Source organism: Sceloporus undulatus, chromosome 6 (genome assembly GCF_019175285.1).
Source record: "Sceloporus undulatus isolate JIND9_A2432 ecotype Alabama chromosome 6, SceUnd_v1.1, whole genome shotgun sequence".
Lineage (NCBI taxonomy): Eukaryota > Metazoa > Chordata > Lepidosauria > Squamata > Phrynosomatidae > Sceloporus > Sceloporus undulatus.
The window spans coordinates 853,042-874,901 of NC_056527.1; the positions used below are offsets into that span (position 1 = coordinate 853,042).

The 21,860-nt window shown below is 48.2% G+C and overlaps 2 protein-coding genes across 2 annotated transcripts; both read right to left on the minus strand.

Annotated features, from left to right (window-relative positions):
• Positions 1-1,108: 1,108 nt before the first annotated feature.
• On the minus strand, positions 1,109-13,757 carry LOC121932813 (GTPase IMAP family member 1-like). The gene is made up of 3 exons (XM_042471794.1): positions 13,738-13,757; positions 8,736-8,966; positions 1,109-3,079 (listed from the first exon to the last, which is right to left on the minus strand). Exons 1-3 carry the CDS (start codon positions 13,755-13,757, stop codon positions 2,302-2,304), a joined length of 1,029 nt encoding a protein of 342 aa, XP_042327728.1. The 3' UTR covers positions 1,109-2,301.
• A 637-nt stretch (positions 13,758-14,394) lies between these two features.
• On the minus strand, positions 14,395-18,157 carry LOC121932814 (GTPase IMAP family member 7-like). Its single transcript, XM_042471795.1, has 3 exons — positions 18,028-18,157; positions 16,130-16,188; positions 14,395-15,047 (listed from the first exon to the last, which is right to left on the minus strand). Exons 2-3 carry the CDS (start codon positions 16,146-16,148, stop codon positions 14,395-14,397), a joined length of 672 nt encoding a protein of 223 aa, XP_042327729.1. The 5' UTR covers positions 16,149-16,188; positions 18,028-18,157.
• Positions 18,158-21,860: the final 3,703 nt, after the last annotated feature.

Here is a 21,860-nt window from a genome sequence, read left to right on the forward strand (position 1 = left end):
GTATGGTAAGAATACCTTCCCTTTGGGGGGCTGCTTCTCTTCCCTCCTCTGGGTTTTCCTGGGCCTGGCAGCCCTTCTGAGGTCTGAGCTGGAATAACCATTGGCCTGTAGAGCCCAGTCCAAGTCCTTTAGTTCATCTTCCAAGAAGTGGGGTTCACAGATGCGTTTTGCTTGGTCTACCAGTGTTTTGATTGTGCTTCTTTTTTGTCCTGGATGCAGGGCAGAAGAAGGGGTTGGACTGGATAACTCTTCTTAAGGTCTCTTCCAACTCTGATTCTATGAGTTCTCCTCATTCTCCCTTTTGAGAAAGTCCCATCCGTCCTGAACTCCTTTATCTTTTAGTATTTCTGACCATGGAATCGCCCTCAATACTTCTCTAAGTTTACTGACATCCGCTCTCCTAAAGTCTAGGATGCGTGTCTGACTCTGCCTGGCTTCTCCTTTCCACTGTATTACAAACTCCAGGAGAACATGGTCACTTCCACCTAAGGATCCCACTATTTGCACCCCATTAACCAAGTCATCCTTGTTGGTTAGGATCAGATCTAAAATAGCTGATGTGAAATCAAATAGTATTTATTATTTATTAATTGTTTTTCAGAAATGCCCTCAGAGCGGCTTACAAATTGTTAGATAGTTCCCTGCCCTCAGGCTCACAATCCAAACACACAACATTCACAAAAAGGAACGGCAGCGGAGAAGAGGAGAAAGTCCAGCAGAAGCTGCCTCTTCTTCTCTACTTAGAAGGCAAAGTGATGCCAGATGTATCTCTCTCTCTCTCTCTCTCTCTCTGTGTATGTATGTATGTATGTATGTATATATATATATATATATATATATATATATATATATATATGCAAAAATGCACTCTGAAAACCCTTCTTTTAAAAAAGCTTAGGATGCTTCTAGATGGGAAGAAAGTTTCTGGAAGCCTGGCAAGTTTTCATTGCTCTTTATTTTCATTTTCCTCACAAATTCATGGTTTTACATCCAGTCTCTTTCTTGAAATATGCCAGGTTTCTTCTCCAATTGATGAAAATTCAAATTGACCACAATAGATTAGAAAGATAGGGCAAAACTAATGAAATCAATTTTTTTTAAATTAAAATTTATTTTTATTAAACAGTTATTAATATACACAACTCAAAAACAAAAACTTCTTTTCAGTTTTTGTCAAATAAGAAAGACAAAGACAAGCAAATATACACAATCCTCTTACTTGATTACAAATCAATACTTCACTTAGAACCTATCAATTTTTAATTATTCAAATTGACTAGTTATCATAAAATCCTCATTGCAATGTTTGAATTCAGCACACTGTCCAACTTCTGTCTTCCGTCTCTCTATCCTCTCCTTGATTAACCACCTTTGTTTACTTCTCTTCCCTTTGCTTCTCCTTGGTTTCCATCCAACTCCTCACTATTCTTCCAAACGGATCTCTTACTCCAACCGCCTTCACTTACTAAATAACTTTCTTCTCCATCTCTCCATTTCACCCTCCCAACGTCTTTCTCATCTCAAACTTCTATCTCAATTTAATACACATTCATCCTTCTACTCCTCCATCCATAATGCAATACTTCCTATCTAACTAGTTCAACACTTATTCTTGCTAAATGTGATCCATTAATTTATTCTGCTTTCAAACTACAATTCTTTACACCTTTATCTAAACAACTTTTTCTTAATCATAGTTTAATTATTAACGGATGAAAAAGGAAAGGATGCAAAATTCAAAATGACCATTAGGAAGATAGGCCAAAACTAACAAAATCAATTTCAACACGGAGAACTATAAGAAATACAGGAAGGAAAGTTCAAGGAGATCTTCAAATACGAAATTGGTACAAAGAAGGATGTCAAATGGCAATTCATGATAAGATAACATGGGAAATTAAGGCCCTAAACAAAGGTATAATGAAAAGGAATGATTTTGATGGAATATGGAAGATATCTGTCGAAAAGGTTTTAGTAAAAGATGAAGGTGGTATACCTTCACAGAAAGAGTTACAATTTTGGAGAGTAGAATAACATGAAGATATTAGGCTCTGGTGATGGAGGACACATTGTTAGTATACAGACAAGTTATCTTGTTATAGAGATAGGTTCACTACATCTCAGAGGCACCCAGAAAAAGACCCAGGATGCCCTGGTTGAGAGCTTAAATATCCAAAGGACACACTCCAAATTCCATGCTTAAGGCCTTTCTGGTGTTGTTGCTGCAGCTGCCGGTGCACCTAAATCCCAAGATGTTTGGGGAGAAACGGAGCTGTTTCTGCAGGAAGAAAAACTGCTTGATTATTTTTGATTAAACAGATGAATCATTAGCCAAACAAAACCAATGCCACCAGCAGCAACAGCAGCACCCACCAATATCTTGCATGTTGTATTCCAGACCCAGCCTCCTGCTGCCTTTCTCCTGCCTCCTCCATTCTCTGCCATGAAAGACTGGATCTTTCCATCCGTTAAGTCATGCTCCAAGTAGAGCTCATTGGAGTAATGCCTCCCCTGATTCTCCTGGAGTATTCCCTGGACAATTTCCATCAGCTCAGAGACCTGCCTCTCCCTTTCCATCCCATCTGCCTTGTTACTGAAGGCAAGGAAGCGCCCCCCGCACTTCCGAATCAGCCCCTGGAGACCTTCATTGTCTGAGCCCCAGATGTAGTCCTCCAAGGGACCCCCGGCTAAATCCTCTTTGCGGGTGAAGAGAACCACCATGTACCCAGAAGCCTCCTCCCCAAACACAGCCAGGACTTGTTTGGCCGCCGCTTTGTCTTCTGCGGTGAAGCGTCCGACTTGGGTGACAAAGACCAAGGCATGAGGGCCAGGACTGGAGAGCGCAACGCAGCGCCTGATCTCAGGGACCAGGATCTCCCTGGAGACATCGCCATCAAAAATGGCTGGCGTGTCAATCACAGAAATGTCCCAGTCCTTCCACCTTCCTTTCCCTTTTTGGGACTTCAAGGTGGTGGTCCTTGGTGCCAGGACGGACTCAAACTCCCTCCGGCCGAGGATCGTGTTCCCCGTCGCGCTCTTCCCACCGCCGGTCTTGCCAACCAGGATCAGGCGCCGTCGGCTTCATCCCTCTGGGTTCTGAAGGACAAATTGGTGACAGAACCGGACCAATTGGTCTTACTAGAAGTGACTCCAAGCAGGGCTGGCTCTAGGTATTTGCCACGCTAGGCAAGAAATATTTTGGCACCCCTGTTGCCCGTCATATTATTTTCACCCCTGATTTCCGCTGTTTCGTTTGTTAAAGCTAACATGACATACTTAGGTTCCAATCTCTTGCACAGTATTGAGAATTAGTCAATAAGCCAATTAGGTTTTTACAGGTTAAAGACCTTTTTTTATTGCTGAATATTTGGAATGGAGACTAATGCAGACATATCTTTTTGCATGCTGGAAGCATTATTCATTCTACTGATGTAGAAAATCTGGATCCCATCCCCATGAATTTATGGGATATAGTGGTCCATCTAGACCCCTAAAACTAAAAACCTTCACCCAAGGCAGAAAACAGGTCACAAGGAAGAGAAGAAACCTAGGGGTACCAGGTGGATACAAGGCTGCTGCCATACTGCCGAATTAATGCAGTTGACCCACTTTACTGCCCTTGGCTCCCACAGTGACCGGCTGTCCTAACCGCAAGGAGGAGAAGGTACCGCAAAATGTAGGGCTTTAAGTAAATGGAGGACATGTCTAAGTTACAAAGCTGAAACCCCTCATATAAATATAAATTCATGCGTCCTTAGTGCTCTCAAAAGGGGGGACATTTTTGGATTCCTCTGGGCAGAAGACTGAAATGTAAGGTATACCCCAGAAAAGAGGACATCTGTCATCCTGCTGGTTCCATGCTATGGAGCCCTGGGATTTGTAGTTTGTTGTGGCTCCACTACTCTCTGACTGAGAAGGCGAATTCTCCTCAAAAATCCAAATCCCAGGATTCCCATAGCATGGCGCCAGGGCAGTTAAAGCGGTGCCAAATTGATTATTCTGCAGTGTAATGCAGCCTAAAACAAGGATGGAATGGTGCTCAGGGCGAGAACGAAAAAGACACCTAGTAGGCACAACCACCAAGAGTGGGCAAGCCACCTCTCTCACCTCAGAGGAAGGCCATGGCAACGCTTCTCTGAACTCATATGCCAGAAAACCCCATGGTAGGTTTGCCTCAGGGGAGGGCAGACCTCCTCCTCCTCTTCCAGCGACATAGAATCATAGAATCATGATCATGAGTTGGAGAGACCACCAGGGCCCTGATCCAGTCCAACCCCCTTCATCTGCCATGCAGGAAATCCAAACCAAAGCATCCCTGCAGATGGCCATCCAGCCTCTGTTTAAGACTCCAAGGAGGAACTCTATCACCCTCCGAGGAAGGAGTGCATTCCCATGTCCAAGCAGCCCTTACTCTCAGGAAGTTCCCCTAATGTTCAGGTGGAATCTCCTTCCTGTACTTGCATCCATTGTTCCGGGTCCTGTTTTCTGGAGCAGCAGAAAACAAGCTTGCTCCCTCCTCAATATGACATCCTTCCACTTTAAACAGGGCTATCATATCACCTCTTAACTCTCTTTTCCCCAGGCTAAACATCCCCAGCTCCCTAAGTCTTCCTTCTAGGGCCTTCATGGTTCCAGACCCTTCACCGTTTTAGTCGCCCTTCTTTGGCCACCTGGCTCCATTTCTCACATGTCCTTTTGAATTTGGCCCCCGAACTGGCACATTATTGTAGGTGGGGCCTGACCAGAGCAGAATACAGTGCACTATTACTTCTCTGATCAAGACACTAGACTTCTATGATTCCAACACTTCTGTCCCAGGATGTATTCTCAAACATCCTCCATTTGAGCCTGACTAAAACGCATGCATTTCTGGAGTGTTTTGAGCTTTCTTGAGTCCTGTCCTCCTTTCTTCTTGAAGTCTTCCTTTTGTGGTGCCTTTTCGGTAAAGACTCTGGGAGAAGACCAAGCTTTTAAAGTGGGTTGTTGGAGCCAGTGTGGACTAGTTGTTAAGCGTTGGACTATGATTCTGGGTTCAATTCTAGATCGCCATGGAAACCCACTGGTGGAGCATCACACTCTCTCCGCCTCAGAGGAGGCCATGGCGAGCCTCCTCTGAACCAAACCTTGCCAAGGAAACCCCAAGAGAGGGTGGCCAGGGGCAGCAAAGGAATTGAGGACCCACAGCAACAACAAAAGTGGGTCTAGGATCAGAGAAAAGGGTGAGTAATGGGAAGGGAGGCCAAAGTGGGGGATAGGGAAGCAATGGGGCCAAAGTCTGGGAAGGAGAGGAGTTGGGGGGGGGGGGGCCATGGAAACCCTTGGGTGACTTTGGGGGAGTCCCACTCTCTCCGCTTCAGAGTTAGACCATGGCAGCCTTTCCTGAACAAGTCTCTCTCTTGGCAAGGAAGGAGGAAGGAAGAAGGAAGCAGGAAGGAAGGGAGGGAGGGAGGGAGGGAGGGGGGACCGGAGGAAAGAAAGCGGAAGGAGGAAGACAAACGGAGGAGGGAGGGACAGGGGACAGAAAAGGAAGAGGGGGGAAGGAAGGAAGGAAAGAAGGAAGAGAAGGGGGAAGGAGAAGATTGAGGGAAGAGGAGGGGAAGGGAGGCACTCTGCACTCCACAAACAACTCCACTCTCAGAATTCCTAGCCTTGAGCTCGAAGAGTTAAAGCAGTGCCAAACCTGTTAATTCTCCCGTGTGGATGCAGGCCAGGAGTTGCAGAGCACAGCAAACTTCTTCTCCCTTCCAGCCTCGCAAGCAGCTCTCTCTCCCTGCTACTCAGAGGCTGGCAGTGCTTTGGCTGCTCTGCTTGCCTGATTCTATGTTCCTCAGGCTAAGCTACTCTCTCCTCTCTCTGGCGCCCCTAGACGGTTGGCGCCCTAGGCAGCTGCCTACTTTGCCTATATGGACGAGCCGGCCCTGCCACACACACACACACAACCTATAGTCGGCCCTTCTAATACAGTACCGGATTTTTTTTTTTATACACGGATTTCAAGCATACACGGTTTGAAAATGTTCAAAAAAGATAAATTTCAACATATCAAACCTTAATTTTCCATTTTTATTAGGGACACCTTTTGCTATGTCATATATTTAATGGGACTTGGCTCTACACTGATTTTGTGATCCCCGGGGGATCTTGGAACCAACCCCAGCGGATAACAAGGGTCCACTGTATATGTCTATATGGCCCATTACAAACGGGCATAAAGTATGCGCTCTGCTGTACTAGGGTAGGAAGGGGCGCACTTCCTGACGCCCCCTAATCCTAATTGCGCAGAGCGCGTAGAAAAATGGTGCGCCCTATGCACACGGGCGCTGCCATGACTACGTCACAACCACTCCGCCTCCAAACGCTGTGGCGTGAAATGCGTCCTTGCACTGTGCGAGGGCACTTGGGGTGCACTTTCGGTGGCCTCGGAAGGAGCTACGTTTCGGAGCTCCTTCCATGATTGGTGTCGTTGGTGCAGCCTCTAACACGGATGCACAAGCAACCAAATGAGAAAGGGCCAAGTGGCCCCTTTCTCCGCATCCCGCCCACTGTCGGGTGTCTTTGGGAATGAAGCCCCAAGGACACCCCTTTCCAGGCTGCGGGGAGTGGCCTTTTGCCGCTTCCCTGTGGCCTGGAAGCGGTGGATCGGGGCTCAGAGGCTGCGCTGTGGCAGCTGGGCCCCAATCTGGTGGGGAAAGGCCAGTTACAGGCTGCCCAAACAGGTGGTCGTGTTCACGCCTATGTATATATATTACTGAGTCCTGCAGCAAGGATTTCAGACTCCTATAGCACATAAAGCCAGGTCCAAGTGCACAACAGAAACAATCCCGTTTGAGACTGTTTTAACGCCCTCAGTGCCCGGGAGTTCTGGGGTTTGTAGTTTATTGTGACACCAGGACTCTCTGACGAGAACGGCTCATGTCTCACAGAAACTACAGTTCCCGAATTCCCCAGCACTGAGCCAGGACAGTTAAAGCAGTCTCCAAACTGGATTCTTTCTGCTGTGCACTTTGGGCCCCCTTGCTGCCTTCTCACGTTGTGGTCGTTGCTCATTTCCAACTTATGGAGACCTCATCCTGGGGTTTTCTTGGCAAGATTTCTTCAGAGGGGTTTGCCCTTGCCATCCTCTGAGGCTGGAGAGTGTGCCTTGACCAAGGTCACCCAGTGGGTTTGCATGACTCAGCCAGGATTCGAACCCTAGTCTCAGAGAAATGCTCCAATGAGCAGATGCTCCAAGGCTTCCTCGCATGCGCTGTTGCTTTTCTCTCTCTTTTTCTGTCCCCAATGAACTAGTAGTGTGGAATTGTTTCTTGGAGTTGTGCTGTGATAGGCATGTCAAAGTGTCCTCCATTTTGAGCACGACTGGAAACAGGAATTTATATTGTGTTTTGTAAGGCTTGGTTTAGTTGGTCGTGTCCGCCATGTTTCTCGAATGTCCTGCATTTTGTCCTACACTTGAGGGGCTACGGGGGGGGGTGTGCCAAATCCCTAGAGCCGGCCCTGTCCTCACCGCCCCCCCCCCCTTGGCTGGGGGAATGGTTGCGCGGTGCCCCCAGAGGAAAGGTCCGCAAGGGGGTATCTTTCTGATAGGAGATGCCCAAGGCAAGCATGGAGCCTGGGGCCACATGTGGCCCAGAGATTGTGGGGTTGCCCTCCTCTGAGCCAAAGGGAATACCTTTTGACTGCGGAGAAGGCAACCCACCCTCCCCATGCGCCATCTGTTAAGAACAGTGCAGTGTTGGCATCATGATCAAAACATCTGTAGACGGACGAGAAGAAGGCAAGTGTTCTGCATGGCCCTCTCCTGCCAGGATTGCTTGGCCACGTTTTCCCTTTCTTTTGAAATCCCTGGCATTTAAGGGAAGGGGCTGGAGCCCCACTATGGTACCACACGTCCCTTTGTTGGGGCTCAGAACCATTCCCAGCATCTCCAGACCCCTTTGCCACCTAAACGGTGGTGCCAGCGTGAGCCTGGGTTGTAAAGGAGCCATCCCAGGGGCTGAGCCCTCTCCCCGCTCAGATGGGTTTCTGGACCGCGGCTGGGTCCTGCAAAGTTCAGGCTCTGAACCCTCTTCCCTTGGCCCTCGGAGCCCCCAAAGGCTCCCTCATCAGACAAAAGTGTCCCTCAAAGTCCTTGGCGCCTATCTGGCCTCCTCCTGGTTCGGGAGGAAGCCAGCCAGGCACTGCTGCCCCAGGAGTGAAGGGGGCAGGCCCAGGAAGCCATGGCTGCTGGGTTTTAGGCCGAACTCTAGGGGGGTGACCCAAGGCAAGGGGCTTGGCCCTGTCCCTCAAGGCAAGCTTCTCTGCCTGGGAGATGGCTCCTCCGCCTTCAGGCGTAAAGCGCAGAGTGGAATCACTGCCCCAGGGACAGATGGAGGGATGGGGGACTCTCCCTGGAGGAAGAGGGCAGCCCAGAGGCCAGGGTCGCTTGCAGAAGGGCTGCTGGTGTTGGGGGTAACTTTGGCCCTTCCTTCCAGCCTCGTGGGCTGCCTGCCTACTAGTGGCCTCCTTGGGAGGTGCCCCCCCTGATCCAGTCCCACCCCCGGCTTCTTCTGCCCTGCAGCGACTCTCCATCAAAGCCCTGAGCCCTGAAGCCGGACCCCTGCCCTCTTCCTTCCCTGGAGACGGAGCGGAGCCCAGAGGCCGCGGCTGTCCCTTGCTGCTCAGGGGCCTCGCCGCCGGCCATCCCTGCCCCGGCCGGCGGGGTTCCCCTTGGGAGGGCTGCGGCTGCTGCTGCTCACCTGGGCTGCCGCTGGGCATCTTCTTTCCTCTGGCGGCGAGCGGAAAGAACCAGGCACTGGCAGGCGCCGCGGGCGAGGGCCTTGTACCTCCCAGCAGCCCTGGCTCTCCGACCACGGGCCCCGAGGGCCAGGCAGAGGGGCTGGCTGGGCTGCTCGGGGCTCGGGCCCTTCTCCTTGGCTGGCTGCCCAGCAGCCCTGCCTCCCAGCCTTGCCTTGCCTTGCCTTGCCCCCCTGAGGAAAGGGCAATGGCCCGGCCCTTCTGCAGAGAGACAGGCTTCCCACCTGCTCAGGCTGCCTGCCAGCTTCTTCTAAAGTTCCGACGGGGAGGTCCTCTTGCTGCTCCTGGCCCAGGGCCACGCAGCCTGTGTGTGTGTGGGGTGTGTGCCCCGCTCCCTTCCAGGCCAGCACCCTCTGAAGGAGCCAGCCACAAATGCTACTGGCCAAACCCCATCAAGAACCAAGGGCCAGGCAACTCTTTTGGCTGAAGAGCTGCTCCCTTGGTTTTAGGCCAGGGCAGCTGGGGCTGGGGACCCTCCGTCGTTCTGCGCCCCAGGAACTGCATCCCTCCCTGGATCTGTCTTTGATGGAGAGTTGCTGCATGGCAGAAGAAGAAGGGGCTGGATTGGAGCAGGGCCCTTTGGGGGCTCTCTTCCAACTCTAGCAGCGAGTCTGTGATCCCAACCTCTTGCAACTCTGGCTGGGCTTGGGCAAGTCACACACTCTCAGCCTCCGAGGAGAGCAATGGCAACCCCCCCCCCCCGAAGAAACCTGCCAAGAAAATCCCGCTCTTCACCTGTCCCTGAGGAGGGCTGGGAATCCTGGTCTTCCTCCAGCCTAAGGCTCCAAGCCCTTTGCCACCTTGACTTCCATGGTTTCACTGGAGCAGATTCCCCGGCCTCCCCTCCCTCTGAGGCCAGGAGAGTGTGACCTGCCTACTCTAGGACCCTCTGTGTTCACAGGCCAGCAATGCTGGGAGCAGCGCTTTGCCCATCCCAAACAACTACATTGCTGAGAGTTCTAGTAGGCTTTTGGGATGGACTACAGCTTCCAGAATCCCCACCCAGCACTATCCACTGAGCCATAGTATAGGAATAGGACTTCCCAGATCAGCCTCCTTGACCTGCCTCCCCTACTCCTACTCCTATTGCTGTTGCTATTCCTGCTACTCCTACCACTGATACTACCATCCCTGCCCTCCCCCTCCCACACAGTTCACCCACAGGGCTTTTTTATGATGCTTGTATTGACATATTTTTATATTATCTGCTGTTTAATCTTATTTTAGGGTTTGGAGTTATGTTTTATGTTTTTGGGGGGAGGGCTGGGTTTTGGGGATCTTTCTTTTTTAAATTGAAATTTTAATTGTATGCTCTGTCATTCTGCTGTTGGAATCCGCTTTGGTTCCTTGAGAAAAAGCAGAATATAAAGATGATGATGATGATGAAGATGATGATGATGATATTGGCTGTGTGGTCCTGGGACTGGGAGTTGTAGATTGTAGATTGTAGTTCCCTGTTGCATGGCTGGCTGGCTGGCCATCTGTCAATGGGGATGCTTTGATTGTGATTTCCTGCATGGCAGGGGGTTGGACTGGATGGCCCTTGCAGTTTCTTCCAACTCTACGATTCTATGATTCTACGATTCTATGATCTATGAGTGCCTGCCCCCCTCCCTTGTGACCCTAAAAGCCATGCAAGTGAGCCAGCAGCCTCTCTCCTGCAGAACCCTGGGATTTGTAGTTTACGGAGGGAGTAACCACTATGTCAAGTGAAAGCATCTAGTAGAGATGCTGGTTGACTGCAACTCCCAGGAGTCACAGCCTACATTGCCCATAGGCCAGTAATGCTGGGAGCTGCAGTCCAACATCTGCTGAGGGATTCTGCCTCACACTCTGGTCAGAGGCAAGAGTGTGTCTGAAATCAGCTGCATTGATGGGAGTTGCAGTCCCATCTTCCATCAACAGATGATTTCAAAGACCTTCTTTGAGCCCTTTTCCACTCCTATTTGGGCCGGGATCAGGGTGGATTGGGGCCATGGGCGGGTGTTTGCCACAGTCCAGGGACAGACTGCTCCAGAGTGGCCCCAATCCTCCCTTTGTTCCAGCCCTAAGAGACTCTTCTTCTATCAGAGGCTGGGTAGTAAAGGAAGGATAGAAGCAGTTCCCCCTCCATGGTGACTATGACACTCTCCAACCCACTGGCCTCTATGAGTATTGTGAAGCTGGGGAACCCCCCCCCCCCCCACACACACACACAAAACTACCTATGAGTATTGTTAGCCACCAGCAACTGCATAGAGGAGGGTGCTTCCTCAAGGGCCACTTTGGTAGTCATACTGTAAGTGACCCAGAAGAACCAAGGGCCAAGGAGCAAGCGGCCATAGAATCCTAGAGTTGGAAGAGACCCCAAGAAGGGCCTTGATCCAGTCCAACCCCCTTCTTCTTCTGCCACGCAGGAACTCTCCATCAAAGCATCCCCATTGACAGATGGCCATCCAGCCTCTGTTTAAAGACAGCCTCCAAAGAAGGAGACTCTACTATCCTCCGAGGAAGGAGTGTCTTCCAGTGTTGAACAGCGCTTACTCTCAGGAAGTTCTTCCGAATGCTAAGGTGGCGTCTCATGTTCAGCTCCTTCCAGCCTCCGGATGAAACCAGGAGGAGAGGTGCAGCTCATCTTGCAAGTGTGAGAAAGAAACCCTGACTGGCTAAATGTTTCACTTCCACACAAATGTAAAGTATTATACCTTTCCTCCATACATCCTCCATACATATTTTCTCATCTCTCTCGCTCACATACATGCACATGCCACCGATGTGTTTCTCCATTTAAACCCCACATTGCAACTGGCCAGGTTCCCAGTGCAGCCATTGCTCCATTTCCCATTTGGGGTGATTTAGGTACAACCTTGACCATGAAATAACCCACTTGGAGACCCAAATCTGTCCTGGAGTCCATCCCACCTGAGGCAATGAGCCTGCCCTGTGTGATCCCAAAATCACCCCTAGAAGCCCCAGGCGGCAATCCAGAAGACTTGCTTGGAAGACAAGGGCCTGCAAAGAGGGTCTGAAGCTGCTTTGAGGAAGCAGCTGCCCCCTGCCTTCCAAGTTTTGCTCTTGCAAAATGGGAATTGTGGTGAAATGAGGAATTCAGCTCAGGATTTCTCAGGGAAAGGACATTAAAGGTTGCAAAACAGTCTGAGATTAAGAAGGCTGTGGCAGTTTTTCCCAGTTGCGGAGCTGGAATGAAATATCTGTAAAGGTCCTGAATAGCTGTGTTCAGCCCCAAAACATGGATAGATGCATCAAACAGGGGACTCTGTTTTGTAAGGAGTGTCAATCTATTTCTTTATTTCCTCAGAACAGCTCAGAGAGGCTAATACAGGAGATCAGAGCAGCAAAGAAATCTATCAGCAAACCCAAGCCTTACCTAAAAAGCGCACGTCTAGAAACCAAAAAAGAAACCACACACCTCAGACCTTAAATGCATCTCAAATCATAAGTCACACATATTGGCTAAAATGGCATAACAAATATACAAGCAGCAGCAAAGACCAATGAATCCCTTGCATTGTTCCCCCTAAAAGCTTGTGTTTTATAACAATATATCTGAGCGTATTCAGACAGACGGAGGAAGCTTTTGCCTTTATGTCTTAACCCAGTTCTTATTATTCCTTTTTTCCATGGAAGTTCATCTTCTTGAGCCCAGAGTGTGTTCCTGAGCAGCGTTTCAATAAAAGAGCAGATTCTTTTGCAGAAAACCTCCAACGCTGGTCAGGCGTTCTGCATCTGAATGAAAGGGACATGCCAGAGAGACCGCAAAGACATCGCTGCCATAGCATTTCCATGGCTGTCCGCATTTCTGCAACAGGCCACGCCATTCTCCTCGGTCAGATAAGAGTTCCCACTTTGGATGTTTTTAAGGTGTGAAATGCAATCCTTCTCATGATCAGGATTCTGAATCTTCAAAGCATACATTTAACCAACAACTGAAAAGCAACTGAAAGGTTTCCAACTAGGATTATAGCAATTGGGGGAAAGTGGGAGGCAGCATTCATTTCCAGAGAGAAGCTGGGCCTCTCATCCCATGATGTGCTTTTGGATACAGATCCCTGCTCGTCTCAGTTAGTGGGGCATTATTACATTATTACATTATTATATGAGAAGCATACTCCCAAGAAAGTCTGCCTTGCCTTGGATGGGCTTTAGAAGAGACACATACACAATGGGGATTTTGTGTATTTCCTGATATTGATGGAAATGTGTGTGTGTGTGTATAGATTAAAAAGACAGGTAGCTCTTTGGGTCATTTCAGATGCAGTGGATGCACAGTGTGCCCACTGGCTGCTGTGTAAACGGTCAGATCTGAACATCCTGTATTTGTTTGTTTGTTTGTTTGTTTGTTGAATCTATATCTCGCCTTCCCCCCAAGATTCCAGGCACCTTACAATAATTTTTAAAAAGTCTAAGCTGAAACATTAGTTCACAAAAGATTAAGAAAAAGAATTAAACAACAATATTGGTTTTTCTGGTTTTTTGCGGGGCTAATGGCCTGTTCTAGAAGATGTTTCGCAAGCAGCATCTGGGCTTTGGCTCTTCAGAGATGCTGGCATGGAAGAGAGTTGGGTGCATCCATGCCAGCATTCTCTGAAGATACCAGATGCCACAGATGTGCTGGCAAAACGTCAGGAAGAAACTCTTCTAGAACATGGCCACAGAGCCCCTGAAAAACCCACAAAAAACTATGGATGCCGGCCATGAAAGCCTTCGACTTCACCAACAACAATATTGTTGCTGTTTTTATTTTTAAAAAACATGATTAACAACAGTTAAAAATATTGAAAATGTGATTTCCAGGAAAAGATTACAAAGACAGCCCAGCAGTTGGCACTCGCTCTCCTGCTCCATAATTGAAAACCCAAAGGCCTGTCTGAATAAAAGGGCTTCGCCTGCCATTGAAAATGGGAATTTCGCAGCCACCGAAAAGGCTCTCTCCTGAGTCCTCACCAAACGCAACTCAAAGGCATTGCGACTCCGAGAAAGCCTTCCCCTCTGAAGCATGCTCTGGCTCTTTAGCTAAGCAAACATTGACACTACTGTATATTGTTTTTTCCACTTGTTTTACTAAATATGTACATGGACCTCTCTATGTAGGATTAAAGTCTTCTGTTAGAAGACATATTGGCAAATATTGTTCTAAGATATTAGGTGCTGCTTCGTTGGCCATTATGCCCCTTGTTCTCATGGAATTTTGGTAATATTAGAAGGAGGTTTTCCTCCACAGTTTCATAATTGGTGAAATTACAACAATATTTTATTGCAAAGGGAAGCAGAATAAGCTGTATTCTGTCGGCCTCCATGGCATAAATCTATGCCTGGACTTGGCATCGTTTTTATGGAGGCTCTATCTGGGGGGTAGGTCTAGGGTTTGATTTTTTAAAAACTCTTTTGTAACTTGATGTATTTTACTGTTGTAACCCACCCAGATTCTTTGTGATTGGGTGGGCTAGAAACAAATCATTATTATTATTATTATTATCTATCTTTAGCGGGGCTTTTTCAGAGGGAGTTGGTTTTGGGGGTGGGGTTGTGCCTAATAAAAGTAGCACCAGTGTGCCTTTTAGATTCTCTGTTTGAAAGCCAACATGGCTAGACATGTGTCTGCTAGAGTAACGTGCACCAACCGAAATGCCCAGTTGCTTGTTTTTCGTCCTCCTTGAGCATCTCTTCAGTATAGTGAGGGGCTTGGCTGTTCTTTTCCATCAAGTCATCGATCATCCGAAGGAGTTCAGCCACCTGCGCTTCCCTCTCTTCCCCTTCAGCCTTGTTGTTGAAAGCCAGGCACCGGCCCCCGCATTGGGCAATCTGCGCCTTCAGATCTGCATCTCCGTCCTGCAAGAACTCGTTCAAAAGCTTACCCTCCAGGTCATCTTTGCGGGTGAACAAAATGATCATGTAATCCTTTGCTTTCAGGGTAAAAATCCCTTGGATCAACTGGGCAACCTTTTTTTCCTCCTCAGTGAAATGAGCCAATTGTATGACTTGTACAATTGCATGGGGACCTGGGTAGCCCCACTTCACACATTTTGTAACTTCTTTGGCTGTCTCTTCTTGGGGTGTGCTGGTGTCAAAAAGCCCAGGTGTATCAACAACCACAATTTTCCTACCACCAATTTCTCCCCATTCCCTTTCACACGTCTTTGTTGTTGACATGGATGATATGGTCGACTTAAAGTGCTTCTTTCCCAAGATGGCGTTTGCTGTGGCGCTCTTCCCAGCTCCAGTTTTGCCAACGAGGACGATCCTCAGTTCGTTGTCTAAAACAAGTAAGCGGAGGAACAGAAGAAGCTGTCAGTCACACAAGTTGAACTGACTTGCATTGTTCTGACCCATCCAGGAACTCATGAAGCAAGATGGCAAAGCAGGACATTTGGTCCAGGGTTAGGGGCAATTTTGGTCATTCAAGGTGTCCTGGGGAGTCCTGAAAGGGCCCGGCCAGCCCTGTCCCAAAACCATCCCCTTCCAGAGTGAAGGTGAGTTCTCCTTCTCCTCCTTTGCCCTTGGATAGACCAGGCAGAAAGCAGGGGACTGGACTGGACTCCTCCAGCCGAACGACCTCAGCAGACAGACGCTGCAAGAGTGCCAGAGGCCCCCGTTTCCATATCAGGAACCCATCTCCAGATTCATCAACCAACAGTGCAAAAGACTCATAGTGGCAAACAGATCATCTTCCGTCTCTGAGGGCCTGCAAGGGCATTTATGGACTGATGGCAGCCAGAGGAATATCAGTAGGAGGATGGCAGCAGGGATCTATTCTTCCTGATGCTGTCACCCACTCCTTCCATCCCCACAATATAAAGAAGCCTCCACTCCATCTTGTGAGTGATGTATATGCCTGTGTGTGTCCTTTTGTTAGTCGCTGCTGAGGCTGGGATTCCTGTCCTTCCTCAATGATGGCCAAAGCCCCTCCCTGGCTACCCATAGAGCTGCTGAAGGCCCACCGCCCGCCACCCCCACTCCATGCCCAGCAGAGAGGATCATCTGGAGAAGTGCCCGGTTATGGGGTCATCTGCTGAGGCCTCAGGAGAACCTCAGCAGATGATGCCAGTATGCAATGTAGTTGCTTTGGACCTGGCAATGGGGACATGGCCCCACTCTCCTCTGATCCCTCCCTTCACCAGGCTTGGAACGGCTGTGGGCTGGGACCCTTCAGGGGCTCCCCTGTAGGTCTTGCAAATGGCCAACTGCAGCACTGATGCTAGGCTGAACCAGGCCATAGGGATGTATGTTTTATAAGAACAGATACAGTGTAAATAGGACATTACAACATACACATTTTTGCTGGACAATAAGGATGGATTTGATTTGATGCAATAAAGTCAGTTCATTTTTTCCTTACCATTATAACGTTCTTCCATATTCTTAAAGCTAGGGTTAAAATGTTCAGGATTTCTGTATCTAAAGAAAGAAAAAGAACCAAAAGAAGAAATCAGCTAAAGCAAGGAATGCCTGACTAGCTGAAGAAATGTGACTCAAGAATACACACACACACGCGCGGCAACTATAGGACTATAGCACTGATCTCCCATGCAAACAAAATCAAGCTCAAAATTCTACAACATAGACTCCAAACATCCTGAGGTCCAAGCAGGGTTCAGGAAAGGGGCACCAGGGACCACATTGTAAATGTGCAATGGCTAATAGAGCACACCAAGGAATTCCAAAGGAAAATCAGCATGTGCTTTATAGACTACAGCAAAGCCTTTGACTGCATAGATCATGAAAGAAGGCCATGGAAGGCCCTTAAAACAATAATGCAAGGAAAGGTGGAGGGAAAAAGAAAGAGAGGAAAGCCGCATGCTAGATGGATGGAGTCTATTCAGGAGCTCATGGGTATGACTTTGCAGGACCCAGGCAGAGCAGCAGAGGTCTTGCAGATGTCTCATCCATAGGGTCACCATGGTCCAGAGTGACTAAAGGGCAGTTGCTCTTACTCATACTCCACCTCCTCGTCATACTGTTCAACGCCATTTTCATGATCTTCAATCAGTTGACTCTAACCATCTTGGTCTGACCCTGGATTCATCTCTCTCTTCCCTAAATCTCGAGGATTCTGCTGATTCAGCAATGTCTTTATTTAACTCCACTCTTTCCTCGACTCTTGACCGCTTTGCCCCTGTCTCTGTCCGCACTTCTTCCTCTAAGACTAGGCCTCAGCCCCATCATTAAGTTTCTCTAGTCCTGCTCTAGAGCGGCCGAACGTCTCTGGAGAAAGTCCAAAGAGTGGGCTGACTTTATCCATTTAAAATTTGTTCTTTCTTCCTTCTCACGCGCCCTCTCTATGGCAAAACAGAATTATTACAAATCATTGATCTCTGCCGATGAGAGGCACCCGCAGCGTTTGTTCTCCATCTTCAACACGTTGCTTAAACCTCCCTCTCCTCCTTTCTCTTCATCATTCTCTCCTAATGACTTTGCTAATTATTTTGTCTCAAAGATCACCACTATTCGCTCTGAGATAGTCCCCCCCCCCCGATTCTTCTTCTGCTCTTCATCTTCTATTGCCTTCGCCTAACAAATTTTCTGCGTTTCCTCCTGCTTCTTTGGATGAACTATCTACACTTCTGAACCTGTTCTCTTGATCCAATTCCTACTCCTCTTCTAATCTCTATAGCTCCCTCTTTTCTGCCCTCGCTTCTCCATATCTTCAATCTCTCTCTCTCTACAGGCTCCTTTCCTTCGGACTTCAAACATGCTCTCATTTCCTTCTCTTGACCCCTCCTCTCATTTCTCTTCTTCCCTTTCTTTCTAAGGTTTTGGAACGGGTTGTTTATTCGCGCTGTCTTGAGTTTCTCGAAGCCAACTCCATCCTTGATCCCTTTCAGTCTGGCTTCCGCAGGGCTCTGTTCTTGAGAGAATGTATTTTCCCTCGGAGGTAGAGAGGAACTGCTGGACCTCTGAGTCTTTCCCTCCACCACTCCCTTCTCCTTCTGTGTCATCTCTTTTTAGATTGTAAGCCCAAGGGCAGGGAACCGTCTAACTAAAAGATTGCATGTACAGCGCTGTGTAAATTTACAGTGCTTCATAAATCAAGGTTAATAACAACAACAACAACAACAACAACAACAACAACAACAACAACAACAACAGTTAACAAGAACAAATTCATCCATACATACACACTGGGAGAGGGGAGCAGTTTGGCATCTCATTCAAACATAGCCTGCTTCTATAAGAAACCATATGGCCTTCCCAACTGAAAAGTAGCTATTCTGCTGCTTCTAAAAGATGGCTAACCGTAGGCTTGTATCAGATGTTGTTTCTGTTGTAGTTGAGTTGCTCTGTTGGGATCTCAATGCAGGCGGAGGCCACTTCCCTTCTTGGCCCTGTGCAAACAAGGACAAAAGACGCTTCAGGTGTTGGAACTGGTGTGCTGCAGTTCATACTGGAACATATATAATTTTTAACCCATTTTACAATGTCACTTGAATGAATTTCTGGAACCCTTCCCTATTTCTTTGCAAGGGAGTTTGCAAGGGAGTTAAGGGAGCCCCAAGAAGGATAAACTGTCAACTTCAGGTTAGCAGAGGGATAAATGGACACACTCTTAAATGCTAGTCTTCCAAAGAGCGAGGCTATGCATGGCCCTGGCACAAATAAAGGATGCCTATCCTGCCAGGGACTCACCTGTGAATCTGTCTGCTCCAAGAATCCCTGTCTCTCTCTCTGCGCTCAGGGCTTCTGTGCCAAATTCACTTGAAGGCTGCTCTGGATGAAGTGACAGAACCAGCCCAGTTTATTGAACTTTAATCAGTTTCGTTTTGACTTGGCAGCTCTCCCTTGGCCAATAGAAGCGCCAAAGCCTGGCTGAGAAGCCAATCCCTGCCAGCCAGAGTTTTTTTATGCTTCTTGGCCCTGAAGCATAAGAACAAGGAAGCCAACTGTACCTGCTCTGGGTGACTACTGCTGGTGCCAGTGCTCCTGCTCCTCTGGCTTTGGGTCTCCTTTTTTCTTGCCTCCTGCCTGGATGGCTGATTTCGCCCTTATTCTGGGAAAGGAGATTAGAGGAGGGGTCCCTTTGGCTGTATGCCTTCCTCTCCTCCTCCCCATTCCTGGAGGAAAAGGATGCAAGGCTATGGGATGCTCTGAAGTATGGGGCTCTGTCCCACTGGCTCCCAAGGAGCTCAAGGGCTGGCAGGGCAGGGTTCCCTCCTGAGAGATGGGACTCTCTAGCCATTGCACAAGTGTGCCTCCACTCCTGCTAGGGTGGCCGGGCCAGGACTGTCCCTGAGACTCAAGAGCCCAAACGGGAGGAGACCTGGGACCTTGGGCGATGATCCTGGGTGATGTTGCAAGGCTGGGAAAACAAGGAGAGGCCCCTGGGGATGCTGTGAAGCAGAAGATAGTAAGCATCAGCTGCGGCTGTTGCTTTAGGGCAGCCTTTCTCAAATAGTGGGGTGGGCCCCCCAGGGGGGGCGCAAGGCTCTGTTATGCAGAGGTGTACTTATAACAATTTTATAGACAAATGATACTATTTACTGTCGCGCGGGGGCCGCAAAATGTTTTCTTCTTCCTAGGGGCGGGGGCATGACAGAAAATAATTGAGAAGCACTGCTTTAGGGGCAGCAGAGCGGCAGTTCCAGAGGGAACAGAGGAAGGTAAGCAGGGAGACAGGGAGAGGCCGAATGGGGATCAGGTTAGGAGAGATGTGGGGAGCCATGGGAAGGATGGGATTCACTACGCAGTGATCAACAGGTAAAGGTGTGACAATGGCATTATTTTATAATAATAAAATAAATAAAATATTTATTTGTGTTTCTCCGCCTCTCCCAATTGGATCGAAGTGGGGTTACAGACGAAAAATCACCATACATATAATTCAAATTCTCTAACCAATATAACAATTAGATCCAACGTATTAATTAATGGTTAAAAGATAACCATACAATACACACTACAATATAAAATACAATACAATTGGCAAATAAGCAGCATCTCATTCAGGGCCATGTCAGTCATTATCACATATCTGGATATGCTTGGTGGAATAGTTCGGTTTTCACTGCTTTCCTGAATATCTCTAATGAGGGCACCAATCGGACGTCCTCAGGAAGGGTGTTCCACAATCTAGGAGCCCTTATTGAAAAGGCTCTTTGTGAAGTGGAAGCATATTTGGGATTCATAGTTTCCAATAGATTCTTGCCCAATGTTCTAAGGGTGCGGGGTGGACTGTATGGGGAGAGGCGATCCCGCAAGTAACTTGGACCCGAGCCATATAGGGCTTTATAAGCAACACCTTATATTGTGCCCGGAAGCTGATAAGGAGCCAGTGAAGTTCTTTCAATATAGGTGTTATGTGGTCAAACTGAAGAACCAGTGACCAGTCTGGCTGCCATATTTTGTACTAATTGAAGCTTCCAAACTTGATACAAGGGTAGCCCCAAGTAGAGCGCATTACAGAAATCTAAGCAAGAGGTTACCAGAGCATGTACCACAGTTTCAAGGTCCCTTTGGCCCAGGTAGGGTTGCAGTTGGCATATCAACCAAAGCTGATAGCAAGCACTTCTGGCTGTCACATCTACCTGAGATGTCAATTGCAGGGATGAGTCCAGAAGTACTCCTAGACTGCGAACTTCATCCTTCAGGGGAAGTGTGACCCCATCCAGGACAGGCTGGCAAATTTCTTTCCTAGAACCTTGGGGGCCTATCACTAATACTTCCATTTTCTCTGGATTCAGTCTGATTTTGTTTTCCCTCATCCAGCCCATTACCGCCTTCAAGCAGGCATTCAGAGGAGAGATGCCTTCCTTAGACACTGCGTCGGTCGGAGACATAGAGAACCATATTTGAATGTCATCAGCATACTGGTAACACCTCGCCCCATGTGATGGGATGATCTCTCCCAGCAGTTTAATGTAAACACTAAACAGCATGGAGGACAAAACAGCTCCTTGAGAGGCACCAGATATCCCCCAGCTTCACCATCTGGAATCTACCTGAGAGGTAGGACCGGAGCCACTGGAGCACAGTGCCCCCGATATCCAATTCCCTCAGGCACTTCAGAAGGATCCCGTGGTCATAGAATCATAGAATCATAGAATCGTAGAGTTGGAAGAGACCACTAGGGCCCTGATCCAGTCCAACCCCCTTCTGCCATGCAGGAAATCCCAATCAAAGCATCCCTGACAGATGGCCATCCAGCCTCTGTTTAAAGACCTCCAAGGAAGAAAAATCCATCACCCTCCGAGGAAGGAGTGCATTCCACTGTCGAACAGCCCTTACTCTCAGGAAGTTCCTCCTAATGTTGAGGTGGAATCTCTTTTCCTGTACTCCATTGTGTCCTGTTCTCTGGAGCAGCAGAAAACAAGCTTGCTCCCTCTTCAATATGACATCCCTTCAAATATTTAAACAGGGCGATCATATCACCTCTTAACCTTCTCTTCTCCAGGCTAAACATCCCCAGCTCTCTAAGTCGTTCCTCATAGGGCAAGGTTTCCAGACCCTTCACCATTTTTGTCGCACTCCTTTGGACACGCTCCATTTTCTCAATGTCCTTTCTGAATTGTGGCGCCCAGAACTGGACACAATATTCTAGGTGGGGCCTGACCAGAGCAGAATACAGTGGCACTATTACTTCTCTTGATCTAGACACTATACTTCTATTGATGCAGCCTAAAATAGCATTGGCCTTTTTAGCTGCCGCATCACACTGTTGACTCATGTTCAACTTGTGGTCTACTTGGACTCCTAGATCCCTTTCACACGTAGTTTCATTCAGCCAGGTGTCCCCCATAATCCTATATCTGTGCATTTTATTTTTCCGCCCTAAGTGCAATACCTTACATTTCTCCGTGTTGAATTTCATTTTGTTAGCTTTGGCCCAGCTTTCTAGTCTATTCAGGTCGAAGGTATCGAAAGCCGCTGAGATGTCCAAGAGCACCAACAAGGCCACACTTCCCCTGTCGGCGCTCAGACGGAGATCATCGACTAAGACACCCATGGCTATCTCAAGCCAGTTTGAAATGGGTCCAGATAATCTGTATCATTCAAGACAGATTGGAGTTGGAAGGCAACCGCTCTCTCGATCACCTTGCCCAAAAATGGTAGCATGGAGACCGGACTATAATTAT